The sequence below is a fragment of the Strix uralensis genome, chromosome 16 (assembly GCF_047716275.1).
Source record: "Strix uralensis isolate ZFMK-TIS-50842 chromosome 16, bStrUra1, whole genome shotgun sequence".
Classification (NCBI taxonomy): domain Eukaryota; kingdom Metazoa; phylum Chordata; class Aves; order Strigiformes; family Strigidae; genus Strix; species Strix uralensis.
Genome location: NC_133987.1, coordinates 3424770 through 3447225, shown reverse-complemented (window position 1 = coordinate 3447225; position 22456 = coordinate 3424770). Strand labels below are relative to the sequence as shown.

Sequence of the window (22456 nt, the reverse complement as noted above, 5' to 3'; positions counted from 1 at the left end):
TCCGTAACTGGGATGCAGATACTGTACTGGGATGCAGGTAGTGTACTGGGATGTGGGTACCCATACTGGGATGCAGGTACCACACCAAAATACAGGTACCATATTGGGATGTGGGTGCCAGTACCTGGATGGGGGTTCCCATACCAGGATGCAGATACTTGTACCGGGATGCAGGTACCATACTGGGGTGCAGATACCATACTGGGCTGTGGGTACCAGCACTGGGATGTGGGTACCAGTGCCGGGGTGCATGTACTGTAGCGGGATCTGAGTACCGGCGCTGGGCTGGGGGTACCGTCCCGGGCTGCTGTCCAGGGGTGCGGTACCGTCCCGGGCTGCCGGTGCCCGGTGTCGGCTCCCTCCCCGTGCCGTGTCTCGGGGCGCGGGGCCGGGGCTGCCGGCGGGGCGGAGCGGGGCGGGTCCCGGTTCCCGGTTCCCGGCGGGGGGGGCGCTGCGCCGTGCGCTGCGGCGGGGGCGGCTCCGCTCGGCTCCGCTCCCGCCCCCGCCGCCGCCGCCGCCGCCGCCGCCCCGCTGCCATCGGCGGCTCCCGGCGCCGCCGCTCGCAGCTCGCTCCCGGGCCCGCCGCAACGCGGGGCTGGCGGGGAGAGCCGCCCCCCCCGCCGCCCCCGCCGCCCGCGCCGCTCCCCTGCCCGGCTCGCCGGCCCCGGGCGCGGGGGAGCGGCGGAGCCCGCCGCCCGCCGGGTGCATGGACAGGAGCTCCCTGCTCCAGCTCATCCAGGAGCAGGTGAGAGCCGGGGGTGGGGGGGGCACCGGGCAGCACTGCCGGGGGCGGGCGGGCACGGTGATCCGCTCCGTGGCGGGGGGGGGGGGGGGGGTGTCGCCGGGCACCGGGCATCGCTACCGGGGGGGATGCTCGCATGCCCTGGGCACGGCTGCCGCGCAGCGGGCAGCGCTGCCCGCGGGTCTGGCAGGCACCGGGCAGCGCTGCCCGCCCAGGGCGGCTACCGCGCCCGTTGCCTCCGCTGAGCATCCCCCGGTGCACCCCATCACTGCCCCGGGGGACCCAGATCCCCCTTGCACCGCTGAGACCGCGCAACTCAGCTCACTTGTGGCCTCCTCCTTGCCCCGGCACTCCCCGCGCTGCCCCGGGCCGGATCCTGCCGGGTGCACGCTCAAGGACGAGGGGTGCTGAGCAGCCGAGCCCCAACGCCTGCGGTGGTGCCGAGCCCCAGCGCTGGGGTGCAGGATGGGGCCCCGAGGCGCCGGGGCTGCCGTGGGGTTCAGCCACCCCAGTGAAGCCGGGGCTCGCACGCCTTCGCGGGGGGCTGCATCCAGCCCCATGACCTGATTGCAGGCTCAGGCCGTGGAGCGTTACCGCTGCATCGCGCTGGGCTCCGCTCCGCTGGCAGGATCGGGCCCCGGTGCGTTAACACCGGCTGCACCCCAGTGCTCGGCCCCGAGCAGCTCCCGCTGCGCTCGGCCGCCTCGTCCCTCCATCCCCACCCACCCCGGGCCAAGCTGGCAGCTCTCCCCTGGGGATGGGCAGGGAATTTATTGGCGGTCAGGAATATTAACTGTCCCCCCTTGCCCCTGGCTGGCTCCATGACCTTGGCCGAGTCCCCCAGCCTCCCCGGCCCGGGAGCTGCGGTGCTGCCCCCCGTGTCACCCCACCCTCGGGCATGGGGGCTGCGTGTGTGCCTGAGCCCTTCGGGGATGAGCAGCATCTTCAGGGCCGAGGGGCTGGGGGGGCTCAGGACCAGACCCCCCCCGGGAGGCTGTAGCAGGCCAGTGGAGTTGGGGTGGCAGTAGATGCACCCCAAAAGCAGAGAGGGGCTACCTGGCTGCTGCCAGGGCTCTCGGGGCCAGTGAGCTCGGCGTGTGCCAGCGCGTGGGGACAGCGTGTGCCAGGTCCCAGCGTGGCACATGCACGTGGCACCTGTGGGGCGGTGTGTGGGGGACGGGGGACACCGGGGTGCTCCCCCACCCTGACAGCCAGGGCTGCTCCCATGGGCCGGTGACTGCTATGAGGATGCAAGCACTGCCTGCACCCCACATCCTGCACCCCACTCCCCACCATGCTTCCCACCCTGCACCCATGTCTGCCTCTGGCAGAGGCTCCGGGCAGCCAGAGCCCCCTTGGGAAAGAGACTTTGGCTGTTCCCTGCCGGGGCAGAGGAACGGGGCGCACGCTGGGGTGGGGGTATGATCCCATGCCCCCAGCACTCCCTCTCCTGCCCATTCCACGAGGATGAGTTTCCTCTCCTGGATGTCATTCCCTGCAGAAAAAAGGAGCAAACCCAACACTATTTGCGGGGTGATTCTGTGGGGCGCAGGGTCCTGGCCACCCTTGGCAGGGCTTGAGCTGGTGCCCTCTCCACGTCCCCATCCTCCTCATGCCACCCCGGGCTCCTCGTCTCCAGAAGTGGGACCACACCAGGTGCCCCATGGTGCTGGGTGCCTGAAAGGTTCAGGGTGCCTGGTCAGTTCTGGGAGCCCCGGGGATGTGCAGGGTGCCCCGGCACAGGGTGCCCAGCGTGGTGGAGCCCAGCGCCCGGTGGCGAGGGGACACGGGAGGAGGAGGAGGAGGGGGAGGAGGCTGGTGCCAGGGCTGCGCGTGTGTTTAGCTCTGTGGCTTCCTGGCTGGCAGGCTGCTGGCGGCGGGAAATAACTGAGTGGGAGAGTGTTGGCTGCGCCGTGGGGAGACGGGGACGGGGACGCCCGCACGGCACGGGGCACCCCCACGGCACAGGGCACCCACATGGCACCAGGCACCCACCCGGTGCGGGGTACAGGGTGGGTGTGGGTTGTAGCCTCCCTCGCGGAGGCGGGGGCTGGTGTCATGGAGCCACACATGATACCACCAGGCTTGAGGCCAGGGTGAGGGGCACCAGACGTTCTCCCCAGCTGATTAAGGAGTCGCAGCCCTGGCGTCCCAGTGGTGCCCTGTGCTGTCCCCCACAGCTGGACCCCGAAAACACCGGCTTCATCGGGGTGGAGACGTTTGCCAGCCTCGTGCACAGCCATGAGCTGCCCCTGGACCCCGCCAAGCTGGACATGCTGGTGGCCCTGGCACAGGGCAACGACGAGGGGCAGGTCTGCTATCAGGAGCTGGTAGACCTGGTCAGTGCCGGGGGGCTGCGGGGACGGGGGCGAGCAGCTGGGTGCCAGCCTGGGGTGGGCACTGGGCACCTCCCTGTGCCCCTGGGGAGGGGGGCAGACACCAGTGGTCCCCAGGGATTCCTCTGGCATGGGATGATGGCACGGCCTTGGGGTGGCTTGTCCGGCCGGTCCCACCGCAGTATGGCATGGGGTGGTGGCAATGGGCAGGGGGGTGGCCACAAGCCCACCAGCCCGAGCTGCCCCTGTGGCCCCCGCGGGCCCGGCCTCTCTCCGCAGATCAGCAGCAAGCGCTCGAGCAGCTTCAAACGTGCCATCGCCAACGGGCAGCGAGCCCTGCCCCGCGACGTGCTGCTCGACGAGACCGGCCTGGGCTTCTACAAGCGCTTCGTCCGCTACGTGGCCTATGAGATCCTGCCCTGCGAGATGGACCGGCGCTGGTACTTCTACCAGCACCGCACGTGTCCCCCCCCTGTCTTCATGGCAGCCGTCACCCTCACCCAGGTATGGGGCACGGGCATGCGGCTGGCCGGTGCCCAGGCTGGTCCCGGTGCCCTTGGGGGGCTCAGACCTGGGGTGGATGGGATGAGTGACCCTGGTTGTGATGTCCTGGTGCCTACAGGGAGGCTCAGATCAGGGGTGAAGGGATGAGTGACCCCGGTTGTGACGTGCCAGTGGCCATGGGGGAGGGCAGAGGGGACGGGTGACCCCAGCTGTGATGTCCTTGTGCCCATATGGGGGGCTCAGACTGAGGGCAGTGGGGATGGGTGACCCCAGTTGTGACGTCCTGGTGGCCATGGGGGCTCAGACCTGGGGCAGAGGGGTGGGTGACTGTGCCCCAGGACAGAGGGATGGGGGGGGCTCAGCAGTGCTGGGGGTGACAGCCGTGGGGTTTGGCACAGATCATCGTGTTCCTCTGCTATGGGGCCCGGCTGAACAAGTGGGTGCTGCAGACCTACCACCCCGAGTACATGAAGAGCCCCCTCGTCTACCACCCCGGGCACCGGGCGCGCGCCTGGCGCTTCCTCACCTACATGTTCATGCACGTGGGGTAAGTCTCTGCCGGGTGGGTGAACACCAGGGGGGGACACACACCGCGGGCTGCGTGGCCTGAGTGTCCCCTCCTGTGCCTGGGCAGGCTGGAGCAGCTGGGGTTCAACGCTCTCCTGCAGCTGATGATCGGGGTGCCCCTGGAGATGGTGCACGGCATCCTGCGCATCAGTTTCCTCTACCTGGCCGGCGTCCTGGCAGGTGGGTGCGTGTGTGGTGGAGGGGGGCGTGTCCCCCTCGGTCCCCGTCACCAACCCTGGGGAGGGCGTGGGGAGATGCACCCCGAGCTTGATGGGGATGCGGGGCTACGCTTGCTGCCCGGTCTTGACCGCTGGGAATCACCCTGTGCCGCCAGCACTGCTTGCCCCAGGGGGCTGGGGGGGCAATGCAGCCTGTAATTAATTAATGTGGACTGTAATTAATTAATGCTATGAGGGGCAAGGCCCCATGCTGAGTCCTGCCCGTGCCCGCAGGCTCCCTCACTGTCTCCATCACGGACATGCGGGCCCCCCTGGTCGGGGGATCGGGGGGTGTCTATGCTCTCTGCTCGGCCCACCTCGCCAACGTCGTCATGGTCAGCACCCCCGGCATCGGGGGGGGCACGGGGCGGGTGGGCAGCATGGTGTGACATCAGGGGGGGATGCCATGGGGTGGGTGCCACTGGGTGTCATCGTAGTGTGGGCAGCATGGTGTGACATGGGGGGGGTGGGGTGGCAGTGTGGGGGGGTGCCATTGTAGGGTGGCAGCATGGTGTGACACTGAGGGGGATGCTGTGGGGTGGCATCATGGGGTGGGCACCATCACCGGGGGGGAGCGCCCTGGGTGGCATCGTGGGGTGGGGGTGGAGGAATGGGGACCTGGGGGGCTCCATGGAGCCAGGGCTGAGGGCCCCCATGCAAGCCCCCTCCCCGGTGCTGGGGCATCACCGGTGCCTGCCCGTCGTCCGTCCGTCCATCCGTCCGTCCATCCGTCCGTCCATCCATCCATCCATCCATCCATCCGTCTGTCCGTCCGCCCGCAGAACTGGGCCGGGATGCGCTGCCCCTACAAGCTGCTGCGGATGGTGCTGGCGCTGGTGTGCAGTGAGTAACCCGGCCGTGCCCCCCACCCCGGGGGTGCCCATTTTGGGGGGGTGGGGGGGTGGGTAGAGGGGGACTGAGCACCTCCCGGTGCTGTCTCACACAGTGAGCTCAGAGGTGGGTCGCGCCGTCTGGCTCCGCTTCTCCCCGCCGCTGCCGGCCTCGGGCCCCCAGCCCAGCTTCATGGCCCACTTGGCGGGGGCCATCGTGGGCATCAGCATGGGGCTGACCATCCTGCGCAGCTACGAGGAGAGCCTGCAGGACCAGTGCGGCTGGTGGGTCCTGCTGCTCTCCTACGGCACCTTCCTCCTCTTCGCCGTCTTCTGGAACATCTTTGCCTACGACCTGCTGGGGGCACAGATCCCCCCCCCGCCATAACCCACCTCACCGCCCGTTTCTTGTCTTGGGTTTGGTTTTTTTTTTTTCCTACCGCTGGCCAAGCCCGGTGGAGGGGAGGGGGGGGATCCCCGCGCGTGACATGGGGACAGGCCACCCCCCTGCCCGCCTGCCCCCTCGGTGCTAGCGAGCGCGCTGTGCCCCCCCCCACCCCATGGGCTGCGTCCCCCCTGAATGTACCCTGGCAAATCCCCCCGCCCCGCTGTGCCCCCCCCCCCCCAACCCCCGACGGATGCTTCAGCCCTGTCCCGGTATCACCAACCCCCCCGGGGTGCCCGCAGGGCTCGGGCTGTGCCCCCCCGGGACAGAGCCGAGTGGGGGACCCCCCCCGGCTTGTTCCTGTACCCCCTTTCCAGGGTAGGGGCCGACTTGTTGACCCTCCAGGACCTGCACTTTCACACGAAGGACTGGTGCCAAAATAGGAGCAATTTATTTTTCTATGCCAAAATAAATATAAATAAAAGAAAGAGAGAAAAAAAGAGTAATATGGGGAGAGCCCAGCAGGAAGGCGAATCAGCTGAGACCGGCACAACTCATTTCAGCAGTGCCCTCGGCGGCGCAGCCCCCCCCTCCCCGTGCCCTGGCCCCCCGCTTTGCTGCCAGCTGCCCTCCCCGGGGCGGGGGGCTTGCCCCAGGATGGGGGCACAGGGGGGGCCCCCGCTCTGACCCCCTCCCCTTCGACCTTTTTGGAGTATAAATAAATATTTTGCACACTGTTGGGGCCTGTGTCTCTGTGGGGTGGGGGAATGGGGGTTTTGGGGGTGTCCGGGTGTGCCCCCCTCATCCCTTCTGGGTCCCTGCTGATTCAGTGAGGGCGTCGGGGCTGGCTGGCCCTGGGGGGGGCGTGGGGGGGGGAACAGCCAGGGACGGGACTTACTGGAGCAGAAAACTGTGGGACTCGTGAAACGGCACCGGCTGAGCCCCGCGGTGCTGGCTGCCACCGGGGGGGCGCGGGGGGGGCTGTGCGTGACATGGGTGTGCGGGGATGGGGGTGGCTGCAGCACGGGCTGGGCCCCCCTCCCCCCCCCCAATCCCCCCATGCTTCAGCGCACCCACCTCTGGCCCCTCGCATCCAAGCAGCCCTTCCCTTCTCTCAGCCCCTCTCTGCACCCCACCATCCACCCCCCCCGCACACCCCTCCTGCTCTTCTTCACACCCCCCCCCATGGAGCCCCACAGCCCCTATCCACCCCCCCAGTCCCCTACTCTCCCCAGCAAACCCCCACCCCTCTGTACCCCCACCCCCCCCATTGAGCCCCCACTCTACTCAGTCCCAGCCTCCCCCACCCCTCTGCACCCCTCCTCCCCATCAAACCCCCCCGTACCCCCCCCCCTGCACCCCACATCCCCAGCCCCACAATCACCCACGTCCCGCCCCCCTTGGCCCCGCCCCTCAGCTCAGGCCACGCCCCTCCGCTCATAGACCCCGCCCATCCTATTCCCGCCATGGCCCCGCCCCTCCGCTCCGGCCACGCCCCCCGCTCATAGACCCCTCCCTCCTATCCCCGCCCCTCCGCTCAGGCCACGCCCCCCTGCTCCCCAGGCCCCGCCCCTCGGCTCCTCAGCCCCGGCCCCGCCCCGCGGCGGTCCGGCCCCGGAAGCGGCGGCGGCGGCGGGGGCGGCGGTGGCGGCTGTCGCAGTGCGCGGCCGGAGCCAGCGGAGCCGCCGGCCCCAGCGGGCCGGGCCGGGCCGGGCGGTGCCGGGCGGCGCCATGAAGGGGAAGGAGGAGCGGGAGGGCGGCGCGGCGGGGCCCGGGGCGGCGGGGCCGGGCGCGGGGGGCGCGGGGGGCGGCAGCCCCGAGAAGAGCCACAGCGCGCAGGAGCACAAGGAGCAGGGAAACCGGCTCTTCGGCGGCCGCAAGTATCCCGAGGCCGCCGCCTGCTACGGCCGCGCCATCGTGAGTCCCAGCGGCACCCCCACCCCGGGCTGGGATCGACCCCCGGGACGGGACCCGCCCCCCCTCCATCCCCCCCCCGCCGGGCATAACTGGCCTCGGCTCCCCCTCCGCGGGCCTGGCCTAGACACCCCCGGGACAGGACCCCCCCCCGCGGTTTGGACACCGTGCCCCCACCGGGACAGGATCCCCCTGGTCTAGACCGCCCCCCCCCCCCCCCCCCCCCCCCCCCCGCCCCCGGGCCTGGACACACCCCTGGGCATGGATGCCCTCGCTGGGCTTGACCCCCCCCTCTGCCCCAGGCCTGGGCTAGCCAAGGCCCCCCCGGGCTTGGCCATCCCCCCAGCCCAGTCTGTCCCACCACCAGGCTCTGAGCTGGACCCTCCTGTGCCCACCCTCTGCCAGGGTGCCCCCACCCTGCGACTGTCCCCCCCCACCCCACCGCATCCACGGGCTGGGCTTAGTGGGGCAGAGACACCCTGGGGTGGAGGGCTCCAGCGCCTGGTCCAGGGGGGCTGTCCCCCCCCCCGGGGCTGGGACACAGGCAGCCCCTTGGGGACTGGTCCCAGCTTGTCCCCTGTCCATCCCAGCAATTCCCCACGGAGTGCAAGCCCGAGCCAGCACTCACAGCTCTCATCAGGGTGATGACGTTGTGCAGCCGGCTCACCAAGTCACCCAGTTGTCACCCAGTTGTCACTGTGCCTTGTCCCTGCCAGCCTGCAGCAGGGAGCAGGCGGTTGCTGTCGCCGGCCACAGCATGGGTCTCATCTTGCAGAACCGCAACCCCTTGGTGGCCGTGTACTACACCAACCGAGCCCTCTGCTACCTGAAGATGCAGCAGCACGACAAGGCACTGGCTGACTGCAAGAGAGCCCTGGAGCTGGACGGCCAGTCCGTGAAGGCTCACTTCTTCCTGGGCCAGTGCCAGATGGAGATGGAGAACTACGACGAGGCCATCGCCAACCTGCAGAGAGGTGAGCGGGCACGATGCCGGTGTTCCCCCAAGCCTGTCCACCAGGAGAGGGCCAGGGATGAGTAGAAGGAAGCCAGTGCTGGCTCTGAGATGCCCTTTCCCTCCCCAGCCTATAACCTCGCCAAGGAGCAGCGGCTGAATTTCGGGGACGACATCCCCAGCGCGCTGCGCATCGCCAAGAAGAAACGCTGGAACAGCATCGAGGAGAAGCGGATCAACCAGGAGAATGAGCTGCACTCCTACCTGACCAAGCTGATCATGGCGGAGAAGGAGAGGTAACAGGGCAGCGGCAGCACCCGTAAAGGCTTTTTTAGTTCCATGAAGCTGTCACAACTCTGCCTGTGGTGCCTCTGTCTTCATGGAGGTGCAGTGGGAGCCCCGCAGCTTGGGCAGCAGGAGCAGGGAAGGGAGTGCTAGCATCCCTCCATCGCTTCTCATCTCCCCGCTCTGTCCTAGGGAGCTGGCTGAGTGCCGAAAGACTCAGCAGGAAGAAAACGCGGACGAGAGCCGGAGCCGAGTTCAGCTGGCCAGCATTGAGGCCAAACACGTGAGTGGGGGGGCTGGGGCTGCTCACGGAGGCTGGGAGACGAGCTGGGGCTTCCTCGTCCCATCCCCATCCCCCTGCTCTGCTGCGGCCGAGGAAGCCGTGGGGCTGCAGCTGTGCAGGGGAAAGCCAGGAGCCCACGGGGCAGAGCATAGCTTCTCAGCCTTCATTTCATGGCTTGAGCTGCTGTTGCAGGGCTTTCGTGTCCCCCCGTGACAGCTGCTCCTGCTCTGTCACCTCTTGTTGCAGCCCGGCAGCGGTGACGCCTGTTTGCTGTCACCCAGCTGCTGCGCCTGTTGTTCTCTGAGGGCTGTGCAACGCCAACGGCTCTTGGCCACATGTGGGACTGGGTGCTGGCCCGGTGCAGAGGACTAATCCTGGGATAAAAATAGCCCCACAAAGGAAGGTTATTTTTAAGCTGGATCACTCCTGCCACGCGGTTCAGCCTGGAGCCAGGCGAACGCCAGCTGGGGGCTGTGAAGGCAGAGGGGCCACCGGGGACCTGCCACCTTGGCTCTGCCTGCCACAGCAGCCATGGGGTGGGAGGTTTCAGGGCTCCCTCCCTCAGGGACCTGTAGCCCTCATACACCAGGTTCCCCTCATCCTCGAGGCCTTTTCTTTCAGGACAAATATCTGGCAGACATGGACGAGCTCTTCTCTCAAGTGGATGAGAAGAGGAAGGTGAGTGTGCCCTGGTGTGTGCTCCCGTCTCTCCCTGTCTAGAGTTGCTCACCCTAAACCTGCTTCAGTCCCTGCTGCCACCTCTGCCCTCTTCCCTGCTTCCCCTCCAGCTGGTGCCACCTCCCAGCCCTCTTTTTTTTTTTTTTTTTTTGATGCTGGGCTCACCCAGCCCCTCCTGACCCAGCTTTGCTTCTCTTGAGCCAGAAACGGGACATCCCTGACTACCTGTGTGGGAAGATCAGTTTTGAGCTGATGAGAGAGCCCTGCATCACGCCCAGCGGCATCACCTACGACAGGAAGGACATTGAGGAACATCTCCAGGTACTGCCGGGCCGTGGGCAGCGGGGGCTTCCCAGGACCTTGCCCCCAGTCCTCTGCCCGTCTCCTGCCTGGGTGTGAAGGCAGCTGTCTGCCCAACTACAGGCTCAAAAGCCTCCTTGGGCTTGGTCCCAAGTACCTGCCCAGGCAGCTCCCTGCGGAGGTGCTGGGGCAGGCAGGAAGGCAGCGGGCGCTGCCAGGCCCTGTCTGAAGCGGAGGTGGCTGTTGGCAGGAATCTTGTGCCTTGACCCACTCTTAACCTGCTGGGAGGCACCTTCCGAGGGGGCTCTTCCTCCGCCTCCTCTCCTCCCCCCCGGCAGGCGCATGGATGCCTGGCTGCTGTGCAGGCAGGGCGCTGACCTCGCAGCTGCCTGTGCCCCGGGGCCGAGGCCAGGTGCCTGGAGTAACCGGTTGGCGGCCGTCTCCTCCCTTGCAGCGCGTGGGTCATTTCGATCCGGTGACGCGGAGTCCCCTGACCCAGGACCAGCTGATCCCCAACCTCGCCATGAAGGAGGTGATAGACGCGTTCATCTCAGAGAACGGCTGGGTGGAGGATTACTGAGGGGTCGAGGGGCAGCACTGGCCCGTCCAGGTCCCCCCAGATGGCACAGACGGCTCTCGCTGGGCTGGCACCATGCCTTACTCGCTCTCCGGCTGTTCCCCCTCCGCTCCAGGTGCCCAGAGACCCAGCGGCAGTGCTGGGCAAGGGCACATCGCCATCTCCCCTTCCCGAGGAGCCGCAGCGCCTGGGCGGGCACGAAGGCTCCCCGGGCTCCCCTCTCCACCAGCTCCTCGCGGACCACAGCACTTGGAGGAAGACCTGCCTGGCGCTTTGGAAAAGGCTGGCTGGTTGCGGTGGCCTGGAAGGTTGTGCCAGCATCTTCATCGTCCAGACCAGCAGGTTTCCCCTTGGCTATGGCAGCTGACAATCCCCAAAGATCGCATCCTGCTCCAGGGAGGTGCTGCGAGGAGCTTGCCGGGATGAGCGCCTGGTGCTGGTCGGGCCTGGTGCCCTCCCCGTGTACATAGTTGTTTCCTTCTTCCACCTCCTGCCTGGCCAGGGTCGGGTCCTCCTCTTCCCTGTAAATAGCCACTTGCCAGGGTGGGAGACCCACGTTCCTGCTGCAGATGCCGACTTGCCCTCCGGCTTTTCCTGGGAAACAACTGCCCCCGGGCTGGAAGGGGCTGGTTTATGCCTCCCCTCGCCTGCCGGGACTGTGGTTCCCTGTGAACAACTGCCCAGGTTAAAATTTTTCCTTTTAATGAAATCTCTTTGAAAAAAAAAAACAAAAAAAAAAACCAACCAACAACTCTGCATCCGACTGAGACTCCAGCATTTTGGTCGGCCGACAGCCTGCCTGGCTTTGAGCGCCCTCTGAAAGTTTGCCAATGTCAATTAAAAAAAAAAAAATATAAAAATAAAAAAAAAATTCAGCAATAAATGTGGAAAAAAAGAGCTGGAGTGGTTCACGGTGGCGATCTCTGCACGGGGCAGGCAGCGTCCTGGCTTGGGAAGCGGTGCCATCCCCTGAGGAGCAGGTTTGCCTGACCCCAGCCTGCCTGCCCTGCCTGCCCTGCCTGCACTCTGGTGGCAGTAGGGGTGTAGCAATACACGAAGCGATACGACAGAACAACTTTAATCCAAAGGGGAGGGAAAAGACCAGTAAAAACCAGCTCTTCAGGCACTTGGTCCCGACACCAAGAGTTGAGTGGGTGGCTGCTGGCGCTGCCCTTCCCAGGCGGGGGTGGGAGCCGGAGCCACCGCCCTGAGCGTGTGGCCGGGATGGTGGGGGCACGTCCGCGGCCTTCCCGGCTCTACCCCAGGAAGGTGGAGATGAAGACGCTGGTGTCCAAGTTGAGCGTGGCGTGCCACCAGCGGTCGGGGAAGTACAGGACCTGCCGGGAGAGAGCAGGAGGGGGTCCCACGGGCTCCCTGGGGGCTACACCCTGCGGCCTGCCGCAGCCCCGGGGGTGCTGGCTGGGCTGCGGGGGTGTCCCCTCCACCACCCCAGGGGAGCAGAGACCCAGGGGGACGCGCGGGCTGGCCAGGGCCGGGCTGGACTCACCTCCCCGGGGCGCAGGGTGCACTCCAGCGGCCGCTCGGCCGGCGGCAGCGTGGGGTACGTGTGGTGGAGCCAGGCCAGCGTCGTCTCATTGGGGTGGAAGTGGGGTGTTTTATCCGGCGGGTACAGAAACCAGCGCTGGAAGACATGGGGGGACACACACACACCCCCCTATTTCCCCACCAGCCCCTCGGGCTCAGCCCCAGGGGGGCTTCTTCAGGGGACACCCACTGGGGTCTTTCCCCTGCCCCCCCCAAATGCCTCCCCTCAGGGCTCAGTTCTCACCTTCCTGCCGAAGATCACCTCGGAGTAACCGGGGCCGTGCCAGTGAAAGGGAACCCCAGAGCCAGAGCCTACGGCAGGAGGGGGGGGTTGGTGCTGGGGAGACCCCCCCCCCATCCCTGCCCGCACCCTCCCGCCACCTCTGCCAGCACCCACCTGCGATCCCAAAGCTGTAGGCAGGGCTGGTGCCCGGGATGCGGAAGGGGGGGGCCACATACTGCTGGAAGAGGGGGCCCCACTCTGTGAAGTTGTTGTCCCCGAAGAAGTAGAGGGTGTCTGGGGAGGAAGGGGGGGAGGATGAAGCCAGTGGGGGGGGGGGCGGGGGCGCCGGCTGCGGAGAGCAGGACAGCGTTACCCACCGCTGCCCAGCTGGGCCGGATCCTGCGGCTTCAGCAGCTCCTCCACGTACTCCTGGAAGGGCACGTCCACTGCGGGCAGGGGAGAGCTGGGGGGGTCATGCCGGTACCCCCCGGGCAGGCCCCGCCCGCCGCGGGGGGAGCTGCGGGCCGCGGCCCCCGCCCTCCCCCTCACCTTTGCGGTAGGAGTAGGTGTTGGCCGTGCTGAGCCGCACCGGGCGGGCCCCGAAGGCCGCCAGCAGCTTCTCCCGGGTGCAGAGGGCGCGGAAGGCCTGGGGGGAGGCACAGCGGGGGCGGGGTGGGCCGCGATGCTGCTGCCGCCGCTTCCGGGTCACCGGTGTGTTGTGTCCGTCCCCCCCCCCCGGCACTCACCGAGTTGTCCGTGACCCCGCGTAGGATGACCGGCCGGGAGAAGGCGAACCTGGGGGAGAGCACCGCAGCGGGGTCCCGAACGGGCGGCCGCACCCAACCACCTTCCCCCAGGACCTGCCCCCGCTCCTAATGGCCCGGGGTCCCTCCCCGGGACACCGGGGACTGTCCCCGGCCCTCCCCGCCCCGGTACCCCTCTGGGGTCAGCGGCCGCCCGGGCTGCCCGTACCGCTGCAGGAAGAGGGAGTAGGTGAGGGAGGCGTCGGCCCGCTCCACGGTGCATCGCTTCTCCTCCGGCACCGTGCCTGCCAGCCTGCAACGGGAGGCTCCGCTCGGCACCGGGACCGGGACGGGCACGGGCACCGGCACCGGGAGAACCCCCCCGCCCTTACCAGCCGCCGCCCGGCGGGTCGGAGCAGCCGGCGGGCTGGGCCCAGGCCAGCGGCAGCAGCAGCGAGAGCAGCCGCCGCGCTGCCGCCATCGGGGAGCGGGAGCGGCGCCGGTACCGGGGCCGCCGGCGGACTACGCTTCCCAGCAGGCACCGCGGCCCGCGCGGCCGCCGCACGCTGCTATTGGCTGGGCGCGTCGCTACGGGTGCCGGCAGGGGCCAGAGCTTAAAGGGGCCACGCCTTAAAGGGGCCACGGGGAAAGTGGAGCCCACAGCTTCCCCGGGCAGGGACCGCCGGCCGGGGAGCGGAACCGGGGCCGAGCTCCGCCCTCCGGAGGCCCGAACCTGCCCCGGGGGCCGCTGCAGCCACGTTAAGCAAAGACAAGAGGCAGGGTGCAGTTCAGCTGCTCTGTTTTGTTTTAATCCAGTACAAAAGGGGGGGGCAGAGGGCTGGGTGCCAGGCGAGGCCCCTATTTACACAAAAATAAATACAGGCAGGGAGGTGTGGGGAGGGCAGGCAGAGAGGAGGCCCTGCCTGCCCTGCCCACAGCTGCCTGCCCTGCCCACCACTGCCTGCCGTCTCCCCCGACCGGTGAGGGGCTCAGGTGTACTCGCAGAGGTGGCCGCAGCCAGCAGGGCAGTGGGAGCTGGTCTCCAGCCACTTCATGATGTGCTGGAGGTGGCCACCATGGCTGCAGCCCTGGCACCAGACGAAGAGCCCCTTCACCACGTGGTGACAGACGGCACACATGCTGGCACACTGCCGACACCTGCGCCGGAGAGAAGGCTGTGAGCACGAGAGCCCTTGGGGGGACAGCGAGGGAGGACCGAGGCAGGCACCAACCCCCTCCTCCTGCCCCTGCAGCCCCTTTGGGACTCCTCTTGGTGACCACAGCATGGTCCCCCACCTCGCTGCCTGCTCCCTGCCTGCAGCGCTGCCCTCACCTGTCACAGATCCAGCCCCTGTTGCTCATGGGCCGCTTGCAGTTGCTGCAGTTGACGTGCAGGGTGGTGGAGGCCTGGTTGAGGCAGTTGATGGCGCGGCACGTGCTCAGCTTGATCACCTCGTTGGAGATGTTCCAGAGCTGGAAACGCTGCAGCAGGTCGATGTAGGACGTGTACCAGTGCTCCTGGGGACAGCCACAGACAGCCGAGCCTCAACATCCCCCCACCCCGCCCCAAACTCCCTCGGGATCCCACCCCTGCATCCCAAAGGCAAGATCCCTGCAGCGGAGGAACTGCTCTGCAGGGCTGGGAAGAGACGTCCTTCCCCAGATCAACAGGCCAAGGCCACTTCCCCACCCTGGTCCTGCAGACACCCCTCAGGTCCCTGCCAGGACTGTGGTAGAGCAGCCAGCTGGGTACCTGGGGTCCTGGAGGTGCCCACCCCGGATTAGAGCAGGCCTGGCAGGGGCTGGAGGAGAAGGGAGGTGCCCAGAGCCCAACGGGATCCCGTGGTGTTGGGATAGACCACCTCTGGGTCCCACCAAGGTGTCCTACTGCATCTTGTGGGGTTGCTGCACCAGCCCTGAAGGGAGGGTTCAGTCCCGGCACAGCCGGGAAGGGGCTTCCTGGGGTCTACCTGGGTCTGCTCATCGATCTCCTTGCGGATGCGATCTCCCAGCACGATGAGGACAGACACGGCCGTCTGCACGTCACCCTGCTCGGCATAGAAGAGGAGCGTGTCCCGCACGATGGGATTGAAGAAGTCGGAGGGCAGGCGGTTCTCGTAGAGCGAGTGGGAGATGGAGATGAGGGAGAAGGACTCCACGGGTGTCAGCGACACCGTCTCAGCCTCGTTGCCGCTGACGTGAGGGGAGTCAGCCTTGTCTTGCAGGTGGTCCAAGGCCGACGGGTTGTCCACGATTTCGTGGCGCAGGGGGAAAGCTTCTTGGGGAAGGCTGTATTCCTGCTCTTCAGCTGTGAGGACAGATCAGGAATGAGTAGGGAAGGACAGGAGAAAATCCAGCCACATGTCTGGGACAGGCAACACCTCCCAGCACCAGGCATGTGCTCACCGTGCGGGTTCTCGTGATCCATCATGTACAGGTCATCCTCATCCGCTTCCACGTCTCCCAGCAGATAGTCCGCAGGGACATCGCTGCCCTCCGTCTCCTCGTTGTCTGTGTGCCCAGGGAGAAAGAAATCGGCTCATCCCCCTCGGGTACACAGTTGGATCCACATCCCTCGTGTCCTGCCCCAGCAAGCCAGGCTGTGTCTGAGCCAGACAGCTCAGCTCCCCACCGCAGTCACATTCCCGGCACCCACACTGTGTGGGGGTCGTGGGGGTAAAATGTCCTTCTGCAACGCCCCTGGACTTGGCACACTTCACCTGGGGGCTGCAGCAGGTCCAATCACCCCAATTTACAGGATAAATTTACCAGTTTATCCCACATCAGGGCCATCTACTGCTGAGGAGGAAAGAGCCACAGGACTGCCCCAGAAACATTACCCTCATTGTTGATCAGGGTGGAGGAGGAATCCATGAGGATGTTTTCCGTGCGGCTTTCTCCTTTGCTGCGGTCCAGTCTCGATTCACTGCCCAGCCCAGAGGGGATGTCCTTCAGGTTAAAGCTGGGAAAGAAGCCAAATTTAATAGTCACAGAAGTTTACAGCTTCTGTTCTAGGCAGCAGCCTGGAAATAGGTCTCCAGTTGCAATTTGAACAGTGAAACACAAGATATGGTGATTTTCCCCGAGAGCTCAACAGTCAGCTGTCCCCACTTTGTAACTTAAAGACACACTGCTGTTGTTAACACAGCCCTTTCTCCAAGCCTGGCATCTCCACACACGCACCACGAAGGTGCCCGCAAATGTCCTCCTACAGGATTTCAGAGCTGAGTGCTGGCTCTTGACTCCATGTCTTAATATTTACCTTCACCTCAGAGGCAGGTACACAGGAGCTGCCTCACTACACAGTGCTTTGCTGTTTGTTATGCATCACCGCTCTCAGGCTTCACTAAGATGGAAAAGGAAGGGAATGGGGTTGAAGCAGAGCCAAGCTCTTCCGCTTGCTGCCTGCTGTTTAGGTCAGTGACAGACAGTGACCCATCTGGATGCAGAGCTTGGTCAAGGAGAGTTTTCTTTGATGTTCTTTGAGAATTTGCCACTCACCCTGAGAACCCGGCCCTGCAAGGTCTGACAGCTAATTTGGAGTCCTCCCCCCTCACTTTTATATGTCATTGGGAAGAGGAAGAACAAGTTTTCCTGCTTCATCAGCCCACGATGGGACTCTCCACCCCAGCAAACTGCTCACAGAGCTGGGCTGTCCTCTCCCTTTCCAAGGCAGAAGATGACCTCTCCACACCAGCAGTGAGACAGGGGTTCTCCATGCCAGCCCTTGGTCACAGTCACTAATTAAATAACTACAAAGATAGTATCAGCCCCACACCCCACCACAGCTTCAAACTTCGTTTTAAGGAGGGAAGGGAGCAGCAGCATACAAGGCTGCACAGCTCAAGGCCAGGCTGGCCACTCGCTTCTCACACCCACACAGAAAACGGCTGCGTTCAAACGATGCCAACCTGCCAAGCAGCATGGCCTGAGGCTGGGGGAGAGGTGACCTGCTCCTACCCCACAACTCCAGCCTAGCCAAGGAGCCGTCTCTGCTCTCCTGCTCACGGAGCTGCCCCAGCCATCGTGTCATTCGCTGCTGCTCTGGCACCCCTTACCTGTTCATGAGCGGGAGGGCAGTGCTGCCTTTCCCCATGCTGTGGTTGAGGTTAGTGGACGACACGGTGCCGAGGCTGGAATAGATAATTCGCAGCATCGTCCACGTTTGAGCCACCTGCATGAGAGACAGCTGTGGTCAGACCTTGCCAGGCCGATCTAGAGAGCTGAGCAGGCTCTCGGGGAGGGGGGGTCAGGTTTCTGGGAAATGATCTGTCCTTGCTGTAGGCAACAGCAGTACAGGTTGGGTCTGGAGCACAGGGCTTATGGGGAAGGGCTGAGGGAACTGGGGGGGGGTTTAGTCTGGAGAAGAGGAGGCTGAGGGGAGACCTCATGGCCCTCTACAACTCCCTGAAAGGAGGGTGCAGAGAGGGGGGATGAGTCTCTTGAGCGAAAGGAACAAGCGCCAGGACAAGAGGGAATGGCCTCAAGCTGCGCCAGGGCAGGGTCAGACTGGCTCTTAGGAAGGATTTCTTTGCAGAAGGGGTTGTTGGGCGTTGGAATGGGCTGCCCAGGGCAGGGGGGGAGTCCCCATCCCTGGAGGGGTTGAAGAGTTGGGTTGACCCAGCGCTGAGGGATCTGGTGGAGTTGAGAATGGTCAGTGTGAGGTTAATGGTTGGACTGGAGGATCTTTAAGGTCTTTTCCAACCTAGATGATTCTGTGATTCTGGGTTTGGTGCCAGGCAGAGGTACAGCTTCTGGGACAGCCAGAGGCCACAGCCAGATGGAAAGCTGCCATCCAGCTTGGGTGGCGGGCCTCACCCTGACAGCACCTTCCAACCTTGGCACCAGCCCAGCTCTGCGCTGCAGCTCTCCAGCCTTGGCCTCACCTGGTTGCGGTCCAAGCCCTTGGCCACCTTGGCGTTGTGGTCGCAGAGCTCGGCCAGGGGCCGGCCGGCCAGCGCGTACTGCTTGGCAGTGTGCACGAACCAGTCCATGCTGCCGCTCTCCACGTCCGACTCGAAGACGCTGAGGGCGCTGGACGAGGAGATGTACTCAAACTGCTCCGTGGGGTCCAGCTTACGCTTGAAGAAGATGGGGTGACGCCGGTCCCCAATGTAGGGCTTGCGGTTGGAGTCAGAGGAGATGAGGCTCTCTTTGGCAGCAAAGGCCAGGTCTCCGTAAAGGCTGTAGCACAGCCCCTCGGGGTTGGCCCGGTCGATGGGCTGGCTGGCGTCCTTGAAGATGTGCTGGTAGAGGGTGCTGTCCTTTGAGCCCGACAGGAGGAAATAGGGGTCGTGGAGGTGACGCCACACGATGCCTGTGGTGACGTCCTTGTGCTCCTCGAACATGGCGGAGGGGATGAAGGGACGCCGCACGTCCCAGACGTAGATGTTGTGGTCCACCATCATGGAGCAGGTGGCGATGTGGTGCTTGCACTCCGGGCGCCACTTCACCCGGGCCACGGAGGCGATGGTCTGCACGCAGTAAATCTCCTTCGCCCGTGTGGTGTTCATGTCCCACACCTTCACCATCTTATCCCGGCCGCCTGTTGCCAGCCAGCCCCTGGGAGAAGTGGGGAGGAAGGTGGTGAGACGCCAGCATCCCTGCCCGTTCACCTCTCCTTTCCCACCCCGGCACAGAAACGCTCACAGCACAGATGTGACCACATCCATGCCAAGGGGAAGTAGCCGGGCTGCAATCACATCCTCCCACATGCTACCCTAACGCCTCTGCTCTCCAATAACCAGGTCAGGCAACACCCCTCCTTCCTGTCCCCTGCATCCTTAAAGCCACACTCATCCAAACGGCTCCCAGCCAGACCGGTTCCCCCTACCTCTGGTTTCCACTTGCCAGGGACAGCGAAGAGGAAAAAAGGCCAGTCTGAACGTATTTCAGTGCCTCTCTCAGCTGGTGAGGAGTTGCAGTGCTGCCTGGCAGGGAGTGAGGAGGGACCCGCACACCACAACAGCTGTTTCCAGACACACTGCAACTGCCCCCAGGGCAAGGCAGGAGGGAAATGGGATCAACACAAGCAAGCCCCATCCCTGAGCAGCCCTGCAGCGCCCTCCCCGAGCCGAGCACTGGAGCGAGAGGCTGCCCTCACACAGGGGGCAAGACAGCAGCTGGCTACACCTGACCATTAGCAATCCAGTGCCTCAGAAACCCCCAGTTTGTCAAAAAACCAAAACCAAATCACCCCAACACACCCCCAAATCCTCAGAGCAATAATTGCTCCCATCTTCCAGCAATAGCCCAGCCCCTAACACAAGGGGCCAGGGTATCAGAGACCCGGGTTCCTCCCCCGGCAAGGTCCCAACCCTGTTTTTAGGGTCTCCCTTGTCTCTGCCAAGGCTGGGCGGCTGGCAGGGTCTGGCCCTGCACATACCTGTCCTCTGGGTGCCAGTCGCAGCAGAAGACAGGCCCGTTGTGGGCCGTAAACATCCTCTCGTAGCGGTCCGGCCGGCGGATGTCCCACAGCTGCACGTTCCCATTCTCAAAGGTGGCAGCGAAGGTGAAGTAGTCCCGGATGCTGAACTGGACATCACGCACACTCTCTGACTGGCCTGAGTGGGTACAGAGGTTGAGATCTGGTGGAACAGAGCTGCAGCAAAGCTAAAAACCCCACTGGAAGAGCCAGCCCTGAAAGAAGGGGAAGCAGGGAGCGATGCGGCCACTTTCCACCTCCTGTGCAGACCTAGCCCACTGCTGAGTGGCAAAAAAAGGTACCAAAATGCCTCTCAGCTCCCACCCTGCCTGCTCCAGACAACATGCTCCGAGCAAACCCTCCTCCCGGGCATGGGCAGAGGGCAAACCTCTCACCAGGGTAAGGGAGCAAGCAACAGCCCACGTTCATACCAGAGAAGGTGCTGACAGAGTCCTTCTTGCGCAGGTCAAAGCATTTCATGTAGCCATCCTGGGACCCACTGAGGAGCATGTAGACCTCGGTGGGGTGGAAGCAGACCTTGTTGACAGTGCGCTTGTGCTCAGTGAAGAGCTGGTCCTGCTTGTTGCGGGACGGCTTGCCCAGGTTCCAGGTGACGACCACGCCGTTGGTGGCGGCGGTGGCCAGTAGGTTCTCGTCCATCTGGTGCCACACCACATCCGCGCAGCTGAAGTTCAAGGAGGGTTTGCGGCCAACGCGGAGGTTCAGCTTCTCCACAAACTGGTCCTCCTCGATGGAGTAGATCTTGAAGATGTTGCGGCCGGCCACCACCACCTGGGCGGCGTCACGGCACACGCTGATGGCATTGGCGGGGGCGTCCAGGTGGCAGAACATGGTCCGTCCCGTGAGGGCATTGCCCCCCAGGGCAGTGGTGACCCTGGCCATTTTCTCCATGGCTGTCCTCGGGGCGCTCTCCCCTCTCCAGGAGCAGGCTCGGAGGCTTGTGTCCCCACAGGCTGCATTCACGCTCGCATGGCCGCCCTGCTCCACCTCAGCCAGAGCTGGGAAGGGACAGGCTTGGCTCCTGCAGCTCCTGGCAGGCCCAGGTGGCTTTGACCACAGCTTTTTGTGGCCACATCAACGGGCCGCAAAGGTGAGAGGCTACAGCCTGATTGCTACCTGCGGGGAGGTACAGCCCCACGCCAGGCTTCTCCTCCTGCTGCCTTTTGCAACTCCCTCTCAGAGAGCTCGCACAAACCTTTTCTGGGTGCCTTGCTCCCTTCTCAGTTCAAACCCCGAGATGCTCCGCTGACGAGAGCGGCTGTTGCTCACGCTACAGGAGGTGGACTACAGAGATGTGGACTGAGGCGAGCAGCGTCTCCAGCAAGAGGTCGGGTGACACGAGGCTGCAGTCATCTCTGCGGGGCGCTCCCTGCGCCCCAAACCCCTGCAAGCACCACAGGCAGAGGTTCACCCTGCTTCTTGAGCAGAGGGGGGGCCAGCAGCTCGCCCTGCCAGGCACAGGGGCAGGCCAGGGTGCCAGGGGCTGGCAGCTACTCTGGGGGTGCCCTGGGGCCAGCAAGGCTGCCTGGGGATCACAGGGTCTCAGGGGCCACCCACAGGCCGTCACCCCCAGAGCCAGGCTGAGCTCCCGCCCCAGCACTGCCCTCCACCAGCCCCTACGACCTTCCCTGGCCAGGCCCCCCAGACCCCTCATTCCCCCCTCCTCAGGGCCTGCCCCTGACTCACCACCCCCTTAGGGTCTGCTCAGGGCTCCCTCCCGCCCCTCAGGCCCCCCTCAGGGCCCCCTTTCGCCCCTCAGGGCCCCCTCCGCCCCTTAAGGCCCCCTCCCGCCTTTCAGGGCCCCCTCCCGCCCCTCAGGGCCCCCTCCCGCCCCGTAGCCCTGTCAGGATCCCCTGCTGCTGCCGCCCAGGCCCTCCCCCTCCGCGGTACCGGTGCCGTACCCGGTGCAGCCCCGCCGGCAGCTCAGGCCGAGCCGCCGTCGCCGCCACGGAAACGGCGGCCTAGCCCCGCCCCTCTGCCGCCCCGCCCCGCCCCTTTCCGCCGCCGCGGCCCCGCCCACTCCCGGACACTGCCAGCCCCTGGCAGGCCCCGCCCCGGGATCAAGCCCCGCCCCCCCGGGGGCGAGAGGGGGGAAAATGGGGGTGCCGGGGGAAAATGGGGTGCATTGGGGGCGCGGATGCGCTGAGAGGTAGGGATGCGCTGTGGGCATATGAGGTACATTGGGAGGTGGGGGTGCAGGGGGGGAAAATGGGGGGTGCCGGGGGGATATGGGGTGCATTGTGGGGGGGGGGAGCCGGAGGGACGTGGGGTGCAGGGGGGTTGGGGGGAGCAGGGGGAAAATGAGTGTGTCAAGGGGCGATAATGGGGTGAATTGGGGTGAGGATGCCAGGGGGATGTGGGGTGCAGTGGGGGGGTGTGATGGGGAAAATGGGGGTATCAGGGGGATATGGGGTGCATTGGGGTGAGGGTGCAGGAGGAGAAATGGAGGTGTCACGGAATATGGGGTGTATTGGGGGTGTAGGGATGCACTGGGGGGATATGGGGGAGCAGTGAGGTGTGGGGCTGCTGGGGGGGTTGGAGGTGCCCTGGGGTGCGGGGCTACACTGGGGTTTAGGGGTATGAGGGGGGGTGGCTATACAGGGAGACATGGGGGGATTGGTGTGCAGGGAGGTGGGGGCTCATGGGGGAGAGGGGGTGCACTGAGGGGGTATGGGGGTGCACTGCCATGGAGGGGTGCAGAGGGGGGTATGGGGACACCCCAGCCCCAGGGCTGTGGCTGTACTGGGGCTGCCTGTGTGATGTGGGACCGTGGGGGTGTGCAGGGCTGATGGCACCCCCCAACTGCTGCTGTCACTTGCAGGGGTGGGGGGGACCCTGCATGTGCCACTGCCCCGCCTGTCCCTGTTCCTGGCACATGTGTCCCATGGACACCGGTGGGTTTGGGGGTGCAGACAGCCCCCCATCCTGG

General features: G+C 65.5%; 4 protein-coding genes across 6 annotated transcripts; 2 read left to right on the top strand and 2 right to left on the bottom strand.

The window, feature by feature from the left end:
* Positions 1–613: 613 nt before the first annotated feature.
* Positions 614–6319, top strand: RHBDL1 (rhomboid like 1). 2 transcript variants are annotated; one of them, XM_074885778.1, is made up of 8 exons: positions 614–745; positions 2923–3054; positions 3358–3582; positions 3981–4129; positions 4217–4329; positions 4602–4702; positions 5150–5210; positions 5314–6319. In XM_074885778.1, the coding sequence occupies exons 1-8, from the start codon at positions 707–709 to the stop codon at positions 5583–5585; spliced, it is 1092 nt and encodes a 363-aa protein (XP_074741879.1). In that variant the 5' UTR covers positions 614–706; the 3' UTR covers positions 5586–6319. The 2 variants fall into 2 exon arrangements, with proteins under 2 accessions (XP_074741879.1, XP_074741878.1); XM_074885777.1 differs by having other exon boundaries at positions 2923–3081.
* Positions 6320–7298: 979 nt separating this feature from the next.
* STUB1 (STIP1 homology and U-box containing protein 1) lies at positions 7299–11468 on the top strand. The gene is made up of 7 exons (XM_074885668.1): positions 7299–7499; positions 8272–8470; positions 8579–8744; positions 8926–9016; positions 9638–9694; positions 9899–10015; positions 10449–11468. The coding sequence occupies exons 1-7, from the start codon at positions 7314–7316 to the stop codon at positions 10572–10574; spliced, it is 942 nt and encodes a 313-aa protein (XP_074741769.1). The 5' UTR covers positions 7299–7313; the 3' UTR covers positions 10575–11468.
* A 165-nt stretch (positions 11469–11633) lies between these two features.
* On the bottom strand, positions 11634–13743 carry JMJD8 (jumonji domain containing 8). 2 transcript variants are annotated; one of them, XM_074885670.1, is made up of 9 exons: positions 13475–13743; positions 13312–13395; positions 13086–13134; positions 12889–12985; positions 12717–12785; positions 12514–12633; positions 12361–12428; positions 12079–12213; positions 11634–11908 (listed from the first exon to the last, which is right to left on the bottom strand). In XM_074885670.1, exons 1-9 carry the CDS (start codon positions 13561–13563, stop codon positions 11828–11830), a joined length of 792 nt encoding a protein of 263 aa, XP_074741771.1. In that variant the 5' UTR covers positions 13564–13743; the 3' UTR covers positions 11634–11827. The 2 variants fall into 2 exon arrangements, with proteins under 2 accessions (XP_074741771.1, XP_074741770.1); XM_074885669.1 differs by lacking the exon at positions 13312–13395 and having other exon boundaries at positions 13475–13613.
* Positions 13744–13864: 121 nt separating this feature from the next.
* Positions 13865–21484, bottom strand: WDR24 (WD repeat domain 24). The gene is made up of 10 exons (XM_074885667.1): positions 21429–21484; positions 19938–20911; positions 19468–19645; positions 17969–18644; positions 17141–17256; positions 15923–16044; positions 15489–15593; positions 15053–15390; positions 14416–14600; positions 13865–14240 (listed from the first exon to the last, which is right to left on the bottom strand). The coding sequence occupies exons 2-10, from the start codon at positions 20416–20418 to the stop codon at positions 14072–14074; spliced, it is 2370 nt and encodes a 789-aa protein (XP_074741768.1). The 5' UTR covers positions 20419–20911; positions 21429–21484; the 3' UTR covers positions 13865–14071.
* Positions 21485–22456: the final 972 nt, after the last annotated feature.